The sequence below is a fragment of the Chanos chanos genome, chromosome 3, assembly GCF_902362185.1.
Source record: "Chanos chanos chromosome 3, fChaCha1.1, whole genome shotgun sequence".
Taxonomy (NCBI): Eukaryota; Metazoa; Chordata; class Actinopteri; order Gonorynchiformes; family Chanidae; genus Chanos; species Chanos chanos.
Window position 1 is genome coordinate 38,795,527 of NC_044497.1, and position 15,577 is coordinate 38,811,103.

Genomic DNA, 15,577 nt, shown 5'->3' on the forward strand with positions numbered 1-15,577 from the left:
CACTTAAGTAAAATTTAATTAAACTGAAGTAAAATGTAATTTAAGTAAAATTTTACTACCCTGTAAAACATGCAACCATTCCACTCTACTGTGGAATTTCCTGAAATGTGATTTTGATGCCACAAACTGTTTTGCAGATCGGAATCAGATTTTTTAATTCACCACACTACGTCTAAAGATGCACAAGGAGTTTCTGGGTGCTGCTGCATACACAAAAACATATCAAATAGAAAAACAGAAATAAAAAGAAAAAATAAAATAGGACAAAAATGGTATAAAAATGTACAAATTCAGATAACTGAAATACATGACATAAATTTTGAAGACATTTGCAATTTTACAATATATGGTTATATTACAATTTTGGATGTGGGTACTTACGAACAGTTTGGGTAAGTGTGGTAAAATATGTAAAGGATAAACAGATAATGTAAGAACAGAAGTGAGTTCTATCCAGGGTCTACTAACTGCTCATGACCAAGGGTAACTGCTGAATCCACAATGTTGCTACTCTACTATAGTAAGTGAAACTTAGAGTGGAATTCTGCTATGCTGGTCACGCAGACCATGTGTCACAGAGAGGTCGCTGAGAGTGATGTTTAGACTAATGTGTCTCTATACGCAGTTAGTATATCATGGTTATTTTGCAAGTGAGCCTGCTGAGTATTCACTTCTTATTCCCTTGTTCCACTTGCACCCCAGAGAAACTAACAGTCAAAAACTGGAGTCTAAAAGGACACTATCTGAGTCAGGATTTTGTGGAAACATTTTGTGACATTCATCAAAAATGATATAATTTGACATTTACAAATGTACACTCAAAAACTCAAAAAGATGCATGACATAACATCAGCCAAAAGGTGAAATTCAGGTTGTCAGACTGATACTGTAAACTTTAATATTAAGATTAATCCATGTCTTAATTACTGTGTGTATTTCAATGTAATTTTTCTGGATTATTTCAACATTTATTTGCTGTTTATTAATTTTTTACTTCTCAGACTCTGTCCTCTTAAGTCTCTACAGTCTCTGCAGTAATCTCTCTGTCTATCTACATACCTCATTCATGTCAGTCCATCTATGAAATTTTGCACTGTTTGCTCCAGTGTGGAACTACCACGTTTGAATGAAAGAATCACATATTCTCTGGTGTATGCATGTAGTAGAATAGAGGGAAAGGGTCTGGGTAAAAAACTCCCAGTAACAGAAATTCAGAGACATTGAAGAAAAGGAGCGATTACAACGTTTTGTTTAATATCACTAGTTAGCCTCTCGACTGCACCTTTGGGAATACATGTTCTGTATCCCCTCTGATCAGAACTCTCAGGCCTGTAATACACAAATCCCTCCTAGTTGCTATGACGATGGCCGATCGTGGCTGGTGCAAAAAGATGAGGAGGGGCAGGGCATACTGACTGACAATTACTGTGACCAATCATATATCTGCTTGTTTGAGCCTTCGAAATGGCACTTCTTCTGTCCAATACATATCTAAGAAAAAAAGCAATCCGTTGCCACATTGCCCAATCACCTAATAGAAATGTCGCTCACCTAAAAGTGGAGCAAAACCAGGGACGTATGCTCTGAATTCTGGATTGGATGTCGAAGTGACGAACGGGGGCGTCTGCAGGTTTGTGGGGATTTCATGTTATTTTGACGAATTTAAACAATGAGAATTCTTTAATTTTACTCACTGCTGGAATGAAAATGCACTGATACGGGAAATGTATCGTATAACATGAAGATACGTCGACTGACAACAACGATATTCACAAGGGTGCTGCTTTTCACCCCTTAGCGTTAGCTAACTGAGTTCGCTAAGCGTGATGGCCACAAAATGGAGTGCGCGATCTGCTCATTTACTCTGGTTCCAACCATTTGTAAATTCACACAACTCTTTGCTAACTTAGTTAGCTATATATGTAGATTATAACTCAGTTTCCTGTGGTCAGCTAAATATTCATTTATCTGACGAAAGTAACAAACATTCTCTATAAACTCCGAAGCTTTATTTTGATATGTTTTAATGCTCTAAATTGCTGTACTACCTAGCAGATATCCACCGGAACAGCAGCACAATGATTTTGTCGCGCTCTTGCAAGAGGTGTAGCAATGTTGAAAATGCAAAGTTTTTTTCGGCTAATGTTGAGTTCACTTTTGACGACACGTTTTGTCATCTGATCCGTTATGATGATGGCCTTAGCTGGTGTCATGTAGCATTAGCATCACAGTCGCTCCGTGTTGGCAGCCTAGCTTGTCAGGCTATGTGGTCAATTTCTCTTGCTAGCTACGCACCATTTTGAGTTGGGCCTTGTCCGACAGAAATTTTATTAAGCATAAAGAATGTAGGGCAGTGTAGTCAGGATACAAATGTTTCTGCAGCATTTTATTTGTTCAGCATTTAAAGGCATAAATAGAGCTTTTAGATAGAATGAAAAAAATATCTGACCGATAGCACTTATAACTTAGCCGATAAGTCTTAGCATGCTTTCAAACTGTGGAACGGTAGAGGCAAAAACCTTTTTGCATTTATGAGAATTTGTTTTTTACTCAGCTTTGACAAAGTAATATGTCCTAGGTTTACTCTTCTAAAAGTAGTGTCTAACAGTTATCACGTTGTCACTTTGTTTTGACTTCAGAATAGCATTAAATAACATGTCAGTCGCTAACGAGTTACATGTCTGCTTTAAAAGTATTCTTATATCTTTCTCTTGTTGCACCGTCAGACTCTGTAATGAGCTACTTTATGGTATACTTCATGGTGTATGATATGCATTATTTTAAATAATATTTCCAAATTTTGGAGAGACTCTATGTTGAACCTAGTATCCACAGTTGGAGCATGTGTGATTTGCTGAATAGATAGGCTGGATGGTTTGTGATGTTCTCAGTATAGTACTTTCAGTGGTTTACTCTGCTTCTGTGTACTTCGTAGAATCTACAGACGGAGAGGAGAGCCCGTTCGCATTTCATCTTTGGTTGAAGACAATGGAGACAGAAATCAAACAGGAGGAGGAAGAGACTACGTTCAGCAACACAGACACTAACGGTAAAGTCTGATGTACTGAATTAAGAGAAGAGGATAAATGTCTGTATTTGACAGCTTAAATGTCCTGTTAATTTGGAGAATAATTATGGTAGCTCTTTACGGGTTGGTTTGATGGAGGACTGTTTTTAGACCCGCCATTGTGTGAGAAGTGAAGCAAGTTTGTTGATTTTCAGCTTAGATAGTTATATTTCTCTGGTGTATTTAATAGTAATAGAACTATATGTTGCTAGGAGAGGATGCAATCCTATCCCCTCCCCTATTCTATCCTACCCTTGTATATCCTCCTCTGTTATAAGAAGATCAAGACATCCTAGTTTATCGCAGTTTGTGACTCCAGTTATTTTGTCCCTTAGGCAAGCGCCCAGCTGAGGACATGGATGAGGAGCAGGCTTTCAAGCGCTCCCGCAACACAGATGAGATGGTGGAGCTGCGTGTGTTGCTCCAGAGCAAAGTGAGCCTCACTGCAGTCACTGTGCATGATACACAACCAACCAATCAGTTGTCACACTTCACTGACTGTTTTGAACCATTATATCCTACATCTTAGTAGACAGTGAGTCAGTATGCAGTCAGCAAGTGTTTTTGGTCACATTGCATTTTGTGAAGTAAATGTGAATTTTGCTTGTCCTCAGAATGCAGGTGCTGTGATTGGAAAGGGCGGCAAGAACATCAAAGCCCTACGTACAGACGTGAGTACCCCAGCATTGGGAGAGGGTGCTTGATATGACCTTAAGAGCAGTATTTTCTTATGGGCAGGACTTTTGATAAAGCTTGTGATCACCAAATCACACCCACACTGTTGTTTGTCAACATTTTAATGTAGCGTGCTATGTGTACCTCCTTACATTGAAAGAACTAATGGATCCGTGCTGGATGCCCCTCTAGACCCTGCTTGCCCATTTTAACAGTTAGATCATTAAAATGCCAGTAAGTAAACAACCAACCAAATGCCTCTGAATGGCAAAGAGAAATATTATTGCATGCTTGTGGAAGCTAAGGGGGACAGTGCCACTCCTTAGATGGCACAGGCATGCAGGCATAATTGGCCGAGTGCTGTACCTATAAGCTAGCTCATTTGGACAGACATGCTCTCTCTGTTGGGCCAGATTGAGGGTGGCAGGTGGGGTTGGACGTGTCATGCACTGTTTAAAAAAAAAAAACAAAAACAAAGGGAAGTGACCTCATCCTCCAGTTCTGAAGAGGGTTCTCATGCCATCCCCAGGACTGACATCATGACTAACAGTGAGCTAATGCTAACAGTCAAAAAAGATTTGACTCTTGTCTTTGACTCTTGAGCTGTCCAGTAGTCATGTGTTAACTGCTGTTGTTCAGTAGTTCATTGAAATGGTGTCTTCAGTCCAGCCCTGTTCTTGTGCACTCATATCCAAGTCTCTCTTCAACATTTTTTGGACAATAGAGTGATGAGTATAGCCTGTATTCACTTAAAATGTATTCCTTCTCCCCCTCTTCCCTCTCCTTTACTTTTTTTGTTTTTGGCCACCTTCCTCCGTTGCCCATGTACTGGATCGACATGCCCCTCCTGCGTTGCCCACCTTGATGTTGGCCCAACCTCCGCCCCTGAACGCCCGCCCACCTGACACCCTGGTTGGCCCCGCCCATAAACGTGCCCCTCCTTAAACGGGCACCTTACTTGACATCTTGTGATTGAATGCCCTTGCCCAATGCCAACCTCCACGACCAATGCAGTACAATGCCAGTGTATCAGTCCCAGACAGCAGTGGCCCAGAGCGGTATGTCCCACCAGTTATTGCCTCACTGCCTGATTAGAACAGAGAACACATGTCTTTGATAATCTGCCTTCTGTTTCATTTGAACATTATTACACATATAGTAATCCCCTGCCCCTCTTTTAAGAAACGTGTATTGTTCCATTTTTTTTGTGTCTCCCTCCCCACCCCCCCATTAAATATTTGAATTTAATTTGGACCTATTTTACTTTGTCACTTAAGTGTTTATTTATGAAATCAGTTCTACTGCACAGAAGGAGAGAGTCCCACTTTTAGTCATTCATTTTGAATGGAAGAAGCACTGCTTGAAGTGTTTTTTTGTTTGTTTTTTTCTTTTTCTTTTAATTTGGTTGTTGTTGTTGTTGTTGTTATTGTTGTTCCTTGCTCTGGTATTTACCATGAGTTGTGGAAAGCCAATCTTTCTTGCTGTCCTTGTGGCCCACCTTGCTCCCTCTCCTTCCCCTTTCCCCTGAGCCCCCACTTCACTGTTCTCAACATCACTCTTCATGATTCTGGCCTAGGGCTGTGGCCCCACCCACTCTGTCACTCATCACTGTTGTCTTTTTTTTTCCTGGTGCTGCATCTCCCTCTATTTGATTTTTCTCTCAGGCCACATCAGTTCAGACTCTCTATGTGCCAGAGCTCTCATCCTCTTGCTCCTATCCTCAGCCATCACTTGCACCCCCCCCCCCCCCCCACCCTCTGCTTCCTTTGGGTTTTGTTCATGTTTTCTTTTTTTCTCCCCCTCCACCTGTCACTAAGAGAAGGTGTGCTGATGACAGACAGATTTTTTTGATGGCTAGAGTAATTTTCTCTTATCCTCCCAAATTGCTGGTGGTGGGGTGGTTAAAGCAGGCTTCTCTATCTCTCATGACCTGTGGTGCGATTCTGTGCCCACTGAATCTGAGCCCTTCCACAGTTGCCCATTCCTCAAGGCCTCTGTCTTTGTTTCCTTGAATGTGCAAGAGCGAATGCATGTCAGTTGCTCGTATTTCAGTCCAGTGTTGGGAAACTTAAACATGTGTTCAAGAGTCATTTTTTTCTTTTGATTTCAAACTTTTAATGATTTGTCATGAATCGCCAAAATGTTCCAGATCTAAAGGTCTGTATCCATTCTTTTTTTTTCTTTTTTGCTCTTGTCTTCTGTTTTTCTTGAATGCAAATTGGCTGTACTGCCACAGTATCCTGAGTGTAAGTGCAGATATTGAAACAATTGGAGAGATCCTTTTGAAGATCATCCCCACACTCGAAGAGGTAAGAGTAGCAAAACACACATTCACATTACTGTAGGCCCTTGAGGAGTGCTGTGTTAAATTATTAGGATGAAAAATTAACACTTGTTGGATAGCAATATGACACTCTAATTAATGCCATATTTATTTCCAATTTAATGGAATAATGCTAATGTAGGTAGGGTTTAAGTAGTTTGATTATTATAAACATTGTTTGTTTTGTGTTTGCCAGTACCAGCATTACAATGGAATCGACTTTGATTGTGAGCTCCGCCTCCTCATTCATCAGAGTTTAGCTGGAGGGATCATAGGGGTGAAAGGTGCCAAGATTAAAGAGCTGAGAGAGGTAAGACATGTCCCCAACACTACACATGAGAGAAATGAAAGACTTGTTATTCACTGCTGGGGTAGAGTGGTTTGTGGAGTACATGGTCTTCACAAGGTTTTGAGGGATCAGGGTAGTATGTGATAACGTTTAGCAAATTTGTGAAATATCAAATACGGCATCCCCTTTTCCCTTTCGAACATGAAATCAGATGACTTTAACAAGGCTAGTGATATGAGGAATGTACTTTCCAGTGGCACTTTAGAGGCTTAGTTTCTGGTAGAGATCAAAATAAATACAGTTTTGTTCAGTTTTGTACCCGAAACCAATAATTATTTTTTCAGGCTTGTCCAGTGTTTGATTTAATGAAATATGGCACAATGTGTGTGCAATTCTAATTCTCATCCTCATCCTTAAGAGTAACATGACATAAATAGCAACATGTCAGTGGGAAAGTAACAGGAGATGTGCATATGCATATTAAAATGTTGCTTGTATACGGAGAGCAAGGCTTGCTCGGCTTTCTCTTCATTCGCGTACACATCTTTCACCTTTTACTAAAGATTTCCGTGGAGAGGAAGTTTGAAGAGTTCTCTGTCCTCAAAAATGGTCCGCATTTCAGTTCATTCATCTCTGATGACTGAAGCACATGTGTCAATAGCTGTCTACTTCCAGCAGTAGTGGAGACCATAAAATGTGGATCACTGAAAACATAAATAATATCTGAGACATGCAGTATTAGTTAGCTGTGAACATAATATGTAGTTATATTTGTATGTAATAAACAGTTACGTTCCCAAACACTTCAAGTTTGTTGTGCTTATGTGACCATCCGTCATTTTTGTTCCTTGAAAATACTTGTTGGTTTCAGGGTTTACTTTCAATCTTTGAATCAGTTTTATCCTTGCTTCAAACTGCATAAAAATCTCTGATTTCATAATGTCACCATATTTTATATTGTCTGTCTTAATGCATACTCAGATAGCTTTATTTTGGTCTGTTATAGAACACACAGACCACCATCAAGCTCTTCCAGGAGTGCTGCCCTCATTCAACAGACCGTGTTGTGTTGGTGGGCGGAAAACCTGAACGAGTTGTGGAGTGCATTAAGGTTATCCTTGAACTCATCTCTGAGGTGAGAACCAATTCAGTTTGGACTCCAGTGAAATGCTTTAATGCTGAACATTGACTTTGCATTACAGCTGTTTTGCTGTAGTTCCCATATTGCATTTGGTATAGCTTTTCGCACAGATTCACAGATTGAGTTTGAACATAAGAGTGTCCTGTTGAGCTAGGCAAAAAGTAAATGTGTCCAGGCACTTTAAAATTAAGTCATTTTGGGACCATAGATGTGGGCTGTCACAGACATGGTTAGGTGCCACTTCCTGCTTAGAGAGTACTGCATGATGCAAATGAGTTTGTGCTCTCTCACCAGTCATTGCAAACTAACTAACCTGTCAGATGATGAGAATTCTTTGGTCAAGAATAAGTCGGACTTTCAAAATTATGTTCACACAGTGGGGGTTATCTTACCTTGTGGGGCCCATTTTTTAAAAACTTATACTTGCATGGCAGTGTAAGATTCTGTAATTGGAGAAGTTAATACAGACTTCTGCATGATAAATGAAAACTGGCATTAAAAGGGGAGGTTCACCATCTTTGACACACAGGCTCATTTGGACAGTTGCCTTCTCTTAATTAAATTGTTGATATGATTGTTTGGATGTGTTGTTTCTGTAAATCCACTTTCTGTTGGTTACATTAAATCCAGTAAGTATGTTAATACGAAGCTTTAGTTGGATGACCAAGCCAAATAAATAGAGGCAGACTCTGAGAGACACGAGATGGAGTTTTACCTGTTGTCTTTATTCATATTAGTAGCCTGATTGTTGAGTCCAAAGGTTTCAAGAATCAGTAATCGTCTCTTCCTTGATGCTTTTAATTGGGAGTTCTTTGATTTAGATGTATTTTGGTGGGGTTTTTTTTGCAGACACTGAAACATTGTCTTGGAACAGTTCATTCCAATTCATAATCTTTTTTTTTTTTCAAGATTGTATACAGTGTGGTGTCTTTTCACACCCATGTAGTGTGTTTGAAATTTGAATAAATTCAAGACCTGTACTCATCTCCAGGCTCCCATTAAAGGACGTGCCCAACCATACGACCCAAACTTCTATGATGAGACATATGACTATGGTGGCTTCACTATGATGTTTGAAGAACGGGGCCGCAGGCCAATGGGTGGTTTTCCTATGCGTGGGCGTGGCGGCTTTGATCGTATGCCCCCAGGTCGTGCAGGGCGCCCAATGCCCCCCTCTAGACGAGACTATGATGACATGAGCCCCAGGCGTGGACCACCTCCACCCCCACCTGGCAGAGGAGGACGTGGAGGTAGCAGGGCACGAAATCTGCCGCTGCCCCCACCACCGCCTCCTAGAGGAGGGTAGGATAATGTCCATGTTAAAGCTTGATCACATGACTGCTGATCAGGCCTGGGTCAAAGGCATAGCATGAACTGTTTCAGGTTGATGTAATGTTGATTGTGCTCTGTTAACTGTGAATTTCAGTATTTTAGCTTTTGGAGTATAATCAGTCCCTTTTTAAATCTCACTGGTCTATTAGCTTGGCCCAGGTCTTGTCAGCGCGTATCAAAGGTTTTTCTGCATATTTGGTGATGATTTGTGGTGTGCTTAGTGCAGTCCATGGAGTTGAGTGGAACAATTTAAGATTTTTATAACCTGGGTCCTACTGGTGCACTGGTCAGTCTTCTGTTCACCTCGTTTTTACTGGCTCACGTGGACCCTGTTTTATCATTGTTTGCAGAGGTGACCGGTTTTCCCACCAGAGCTATCATGGCAATATAGACGACAGACCAAAGTAAGTACGTGTATCAACAGCAAGCGTGACAGTGGTCTACTTGTATCACATTTGTATTTAAACAGAGGAAAGGCTGTTTAGAAAGAAAATGGTTATGCAATTGTCAGATAGAATTTGGTGGTTTGATGTCTCAATTTTGCTTATGTGTTTACGTATTTTATATCACATACTCTTGGAATTGACAGTCAAGGACACTTAATTTGATTTAATAAATCAGACTGTGTTTCCCATTCCATGTAATGCTAAGTCTGTCTCTCCTGGCTCTGTGCAGCGATAGAAGAGGAAGACCAGGAGACCGGTATGACAGCATGGTAAGTGTGGGTCATGCCAAACCCATTGTGTAACAGTGCATTAGTTTTGTCACATGTAATTCTTTGAACGGATGCTGATGACAGACATTTCTGTTCAGCTCCTTTCTGCGTGCTGTTATGGAACTGCTTGTTCAGACGTAGGGATATGACATAGTACTGGATGCATATGTGCAGCACTTATCCCTAGTGCACTGGTTTGCTCTGCTGTTGCTAGGCAACAGGTTTTTGACTCACTTGTTGCCTTGGTTACCAAGGAGCAGTTAAATACGCAGGTGAAAGCCATTACATTCGCTACTGAACTGAGGGCAAAGCTGTTCCTGGCACTTTGTGGGATACAACCAGTCTGTCATTAAAATGTGCTTAAAAGGTCTAAAAATGCAACAGTTGTATTACTTGAAGATGCTCATATTGAATTAACAAAGTTAAAGCACTATCTGTGAAATATTGTTTCTGACATCATCTGTACCCTACAGCTGACCTTTTTTTCCCGCCTTCTCTCTGTCTCCCCCCTTCTCCTCTTTTTATACTGAAAACAGAGTGGAGGTGGCTATGGTGAGTGACCTTCAGCTTTACCCATAGGGGTGAACATGACTGTGTCTTGTCAGTCTGACCCACTGCACTTCCTCTTAGTATATGTAGTATGTCCTCTTTGTGCTGTTTCATTGGTCTCTGTCATAGCTCTAATACTTTTATTGCTATGTGTTTCCTTCCATATTCTCCTTCTGTCCTATCTCCATAAAGACAATAATTCCTCTTGGGAGCCCTTCCAGTCTGGTGAGTGTTTATTATAAGTTAGCAGGATGATAACTGATGATTTTGTGTTTTTGTGTAGACAGTTGGTTGCTGTGTTCAGGTCATTTATAATACGTATTTTTTTCACCAGGCGGAAGAGGATCATATAGTGATATTGGTGGTCCGGTCATTACGACTCAAGTGACCATCCCCAAAGATGTGAGTTTTGGTTGCATGTGAATAACAACAGAACCAGTTGCACATGCATTTCTCACACACTGCTTCACCCAGTACAGACACACAGACAGTCAGGATACCTGACGGGTTATTGCTTGTTGTAGTTGGCAGGCTCCATCATCGGCAAGGGTGGGCAGCGCATCAAGCAGATCCGTCACGAGTCAGGAGCATCCATTAAAATTGATGAGCCACTGGAGGGCTCTGAAGACCGCATTATAACCATCACAGGAACACAGGACCAGATTCAGAATGCCCAGTACCTGCTGCAGAACAGGTGAGTACAGCATCACACCCCCTCAGCTCACTCTCACTCTCTTACTAACATCATGTGAATAATTGTTATAGTGGAAAAACTCTAATGCTGTGCAGATTATTCATAAACCTTAACCACATCTGTGAAATGACTGCCCATGTTTTCCCCCAAAGACTGAGGAAAACATAGATGTTTCTTTAATATCCGTGAAAATTTATTCCTAAAGCTGATTTTTCTTTTCCCCTTCGTGTTGTGGATATAAATAATACATAATAAAAGAGATGTAAAATGTACTGTGGCATCAATAACTACTATTTGCCTCATTCTTCTCCTTCAACTATCACACCGTATACATCTTTTTTTTTTTTGGCTGTCGCTATTTGGGGCATTTCATTTTTGGAGAGAAGAAAGTTTGTGGGGTTGAGTGAAGCAAAAAGCAAAAAGAGACCTTGTTCTACAGCATTCATGTTTTCAAATGACCATTCAGAGCAAGGGGGCACCACTCGGGACCAAAGCGAAGTCTCTGCTTGTCTGCCTTTCTAAGCTTCAAATGTGCATGTGAAGGAAATCTCAGGTGTTTCTTCTCTTCCCACTAACCTGTGACTGCTGCATGGGGAAAAGGCGGTGTCCTCTCTCCTTTTACAAAATATCAACTGGGTTTAATTGGTTTTGAATCCAATCCAAATGAAATTGAACAAGGGACAGATGACTGGGTACTCAGGAGAGTGGGGAAAGCTGGCTTGCTTCTGTGTGGAAGACTTGTGATTTTGTTGTTGTTAGCTAGATGAAGTGACAACAAAGCGCAGTCTACCCTACAGCACAGGCCTAGCCTCATCTGGCTCCCTAACACACAAAGCATTGCACACGCCAACCCAACCTGCCTGTAATGTGTTAATCTAACCCTAACATTACCTGCGATATGATGCTCTAACCCCCACATGCTTGTAACATGGTAGTTTACTCTTCAGCATTCTTGTACCGTGTTGGCCTAACCTCAGTCTGTCAGCAACACTGTAGTATGCTCCACACATATTACCGTAACCCTGCCTCAACTGTGACATGACGCTCCAACCAGCACTAGTCTGCAACATATTAACCTGCATGCCTACATGTCAGCCCACACCTTCTCACACTACTAACACGTTAACCTCCAGCATGCTGGTAACACCCTCACATGCTGGTAATGCACACCTCTGCACTCAAAGTGATCATCCATTAAAGCTGTGACATGTCAAAACACATTAGCCAAGTTTTGGCTATGATTGTGACACTGCTAACTGCCTGTAACTTTGGCATGTCTGCAACATGCTTTGTAAACCTAGCACATCAGTATCACCTGAGCCATAACCCAGACATGGAATATGTGGCATTATGCTTAACATGCCTGGAACATGTTTCTCTAATTCAACTACACTGAATCCTGCAAGTCGTGAAATGTAAAGCACACCAGTTAACAAAGACAAAAACAGTCCCATACATGCTGTCCTTTTACAAACTGCTCTGTACAGTGTTGCATTGATCCCACTCTGGCTTGTAAAGTTGCACCTCAGAACCCTTTTCCTAGCCTTGTTTGTAACTGGTTAACCTGACCTCAGATTCTCTCGTTGCCTTATTCCAGATCGTGTTGCTCTGATCCCAGCGTAACTGTGTTAGTTAAAGCTTTATACCAGTTTGGTCTGGATGTTTTTCAGTACCATTTTTGAACTGCCAAAATTGTGTATGAGTTGATAGTGGGATACTGGAAAGAAAAGTTCAACTTTTATTATTCATGGAATATACCTTTTTCTGAAGTGCTGTCTTTTTATTACCTTTAGCGGTTGTTTGAAGGCCAGTTTTTATGAACACTGACTTTCTTCCATAAAGATCTACTGAATTTTTCACTGGCATGGGGATGATTGATGATCAAAACTACAGATTTACAGATATGCACTCTCATATTTATCACACAGTTGACAGATGTCACACCACTAACAGGCTAATGTCAGCCCAAAAGGAGAACACCAGCTCTAAACCAGCTGTCCCCTGAGACCTGCTGATGTACTGGCCAGACGTTGCCTGTCTCCAACAGCTGTCTGGCTAAACTGTCGCTTTTGGTCTTTTTAACCAGACACACCAGCCCTTTCTCACTCTACCCAATCTCCTTTTTCAGCGTGAAGCAGTACTCTGGTAGGTTCTTCTAGAGGATGAAGAATGAAGCCAAACTGCCATACCCGTTTACTCCTGCTAATTTTCAGAGTCTACATTCCTCCGCTATGGGTAGACGTGCTCCCCACCACCTCTCCTGATGTCCTTTTTTTTTCCTGAAGATTTGAGGAAAAAAAGTTCTGGAATTTCTCAAAGGCAGCAGAATAAGTTGATTCTTTTTTTTTTTTTCTCTCTCTCTTTCTTGCACTTTTTTTTTTTTTTTTTTTTGCGCTGCTGTGTAATTTTGGGGGCTCATCTTTATGTCCACATTTGGCCTTACAGGAACTGCATGCCCAGTCAGTAGTACATGCAGAATGTAATCTTGTTTTGTAAGGAACATTTTATTATTTTTAAAAAGTAGAACCAACAGAATCATTCTCCTTTGCCATTTTCTTTTCTTTCATAATTTAGAAGTTGTCTAAAAATGTAAATATGCAGTTATTATTTGGGGACAGTTTTAATATCCGTACAATCATATTTTAGTTCTGCTACGATTTGAAGTAAGGGGACGTTTAAGATGTGATATGGTCTAACACTTTCTTTCTATTTGTCATTTTTATAAACCATGAAATTTCAAATGTGCATAATAACAAGCAACCCCCAGGGGATGAACTGATCATTTGTACTTCACTGACGTTGGGATCCATTTAGTCTTGCCGATGCTTGTTTTGTACGTCTATTTATAAGCATTTTTAAGATTTTAGATGGGATCTTTCTAGACACCAGTCAGTTGGAGGGAAACAAAGCTTTTCTGGTTAGATTTATGGCAAGTGTCCCCTCTTTTTGTTGTCCTCTCTCTCTTTCTCTCTCTCTCTTCCCCTCCCTCTCCGGTGTCTCTGTAGAATGTGCTGCAAGTCTGAGTAATAAAGTCTGTGCCACCTTTTACTAAAAATGTTTGTTTTTGTTGTATGTTTTAGACAGAACAGGTGTTTATGTACCCTTGGGCCCTTTGAGATTGAAATTCAGTCAGTACTGGACTGGATCTCCAGTGTCACTACTGATGGTTCGTATCTGCAGTGGTATATTGTACAGACATTCCCTACTTAAGGCAATACTTTCCTCCCCATCAGGAAGCAAATAGATTCTTCCTTCACATGCAAATACCAGACACTGGGACTACATAAATTGTATGCTAGCCTCATAATACATAAGAGGGAGACCCCTTTTCCCTCCTACTTAAATATTTTACATTTGTATTTATCAGATATGTCGACAGCTGAAGTGTTTTGATAATGAAATACCAGTTCTTAACTCGTTACAAAGAGTGTAGAAGGTCATTTACATGCTTTTATAACTGACGGCAGAATCTCTGCCTCTCCTCTAAGTATTACAAAAAGATTGAAGCTTAGATAAAATGTCTGAAATCTGTAAGAAAGAAAAAGTTGATTTGTACTGAAATTCGGTGAAGAGCAGACAGATGTCCAAAACACGGGCATGTCGTATGAAATTCCAGACATTCGTGTAAACGTGTTAAATTCTCAAAAACGGGTAATGGTCCTATGCTTTTCGGCAAGAGTGAGCAGCGAATTCTAATAGACTGGGTGTGCTCTGAAGCTATTGACTACCATATATCTCAATGAATGAAAGGTCCTTATGAAGTCGGTAGATGGCAGCACTGCCACACATGCAAACAAACTTAACAGTACAGCTAAACTCGCCGCGGTCGCGAAAGCAGCTCTTCCTTGAATTCTTGCTCCCTTTCTAAACAAGGAAAACGCCACAAACGGAAGAGTGTTCACATGTAGGTTTATAGTGTTACTGTGAATATTATCCACTGTGTCACTGCTCAAATCACGTTCAATCACTTTGCATTTGCTTCAAGAAATTAAATGTCAAAAGACAAAAATCTTATCCACATTGCAGCTTGCCCTCTGACACTTTATAAGTAAACAACATTTGAACGGTTCCACAAAATTATGAGCACCCAGTGAGTAACGTGTACATGGGAACAACAGCATCACCTACAGAAATAAAGTGTAATGTCAAACAATGAGCCCTCATAGTTCAGTTTCTCTTATATGTACGTTTTCGAGAAGTTAGCAAACTGCAAGTGGCGTCACAGAAAGCCATTTAAATTGGTTTGATACGTACTGGCGCAACAAACTGACAAACCATTCCTCCAGATTTATCAAGCGGGAACGAGTATTGTTGCAAAACAAACGTTACGAGAACGAAGCAGTATTTAAAAGAGAAAGGCTTACTTTGTAATCGTGGATTATGTCTTTTCGTTTGCTTCCGTTTTGGGTAGGCAACGCAAATAAGTCAGTGTAACAGTGAACCTGAGCGGCTGATATGTTGTATTTCCCACACGTTGAATCAAGCCGCCCCCTCGTGAACTTCCCCTCAACCGAACACACCCCTCCTTATTCTCTAAACGTCACATGGCTGGGAGTGGATGGTGCCTTTAATGAAATTACATATGGAATAGCCGAAAGAGGGAATTGAAGGCACTTCAGTTGGAATTTACTTTTCCCCCAAAATGCCTGAGCTTGTTTTTCGGATATATAATCCAAACGTTCGGTCTTATGTTTTGGATGGTATGTGAACCTGAGGATTTCGTATTTTTTCACTGGATTTCCACCAGATAACTGTATTCCAGTCTAGTGGTTCGAAGGGAATTGGAGTGAAA

The 15,577-nt window shown here is 40.7% G+C and overlaps 1 protein-coding gene and 1 pseudogene across 1 annotated transcript; both read left to right on the plus strand.

Moving 5' to 3' along the window:
* The first annotated feature begins 1,593 nt into the window (after positions 1-1,593).
* On the plus strand, positions 1,594-13,176 carry hnrpkl (heterogeneous nuclear ribonucleoprotein K, like). The gene is made up of 16 exons (XM_030768980.1): positions 1,594-1,630; positions 2,936-3,049; positions 3,403-3,500; positions 3,682-3,738; positions 4,757-4,800; positions 5,979-6,051; positions 6,262-6,375; positions 7,361-7,489; positions 8,487-8,797; positions 9,178-9,231; positions 9,503-9,542; positions 10,079-10,094; positions 10,284-10,316; positions 10,426-10,493; positions 10,616-10,785; positions 12,914-13,176. The coding sequence occupies exons 2-16, from the start codon at positions 2,989-2,991 to the stop codon at positions 12,942-12,944; spliced, it is 1,299 nt and encodes a 432-aa protein (XP_030624840.1). The 5' UTR covers positions 1,594-1,630; positions 2,936-2,988; the 3' UTR covers positions 12,945-13,176.
* LOC115808826 (uncharacterized) lies at positions 6,867-6,998 on the plus strand (annotated as a pseudogene).
* Positions 13,177-15,577: the final 2,401 nt, after the last annotated feature.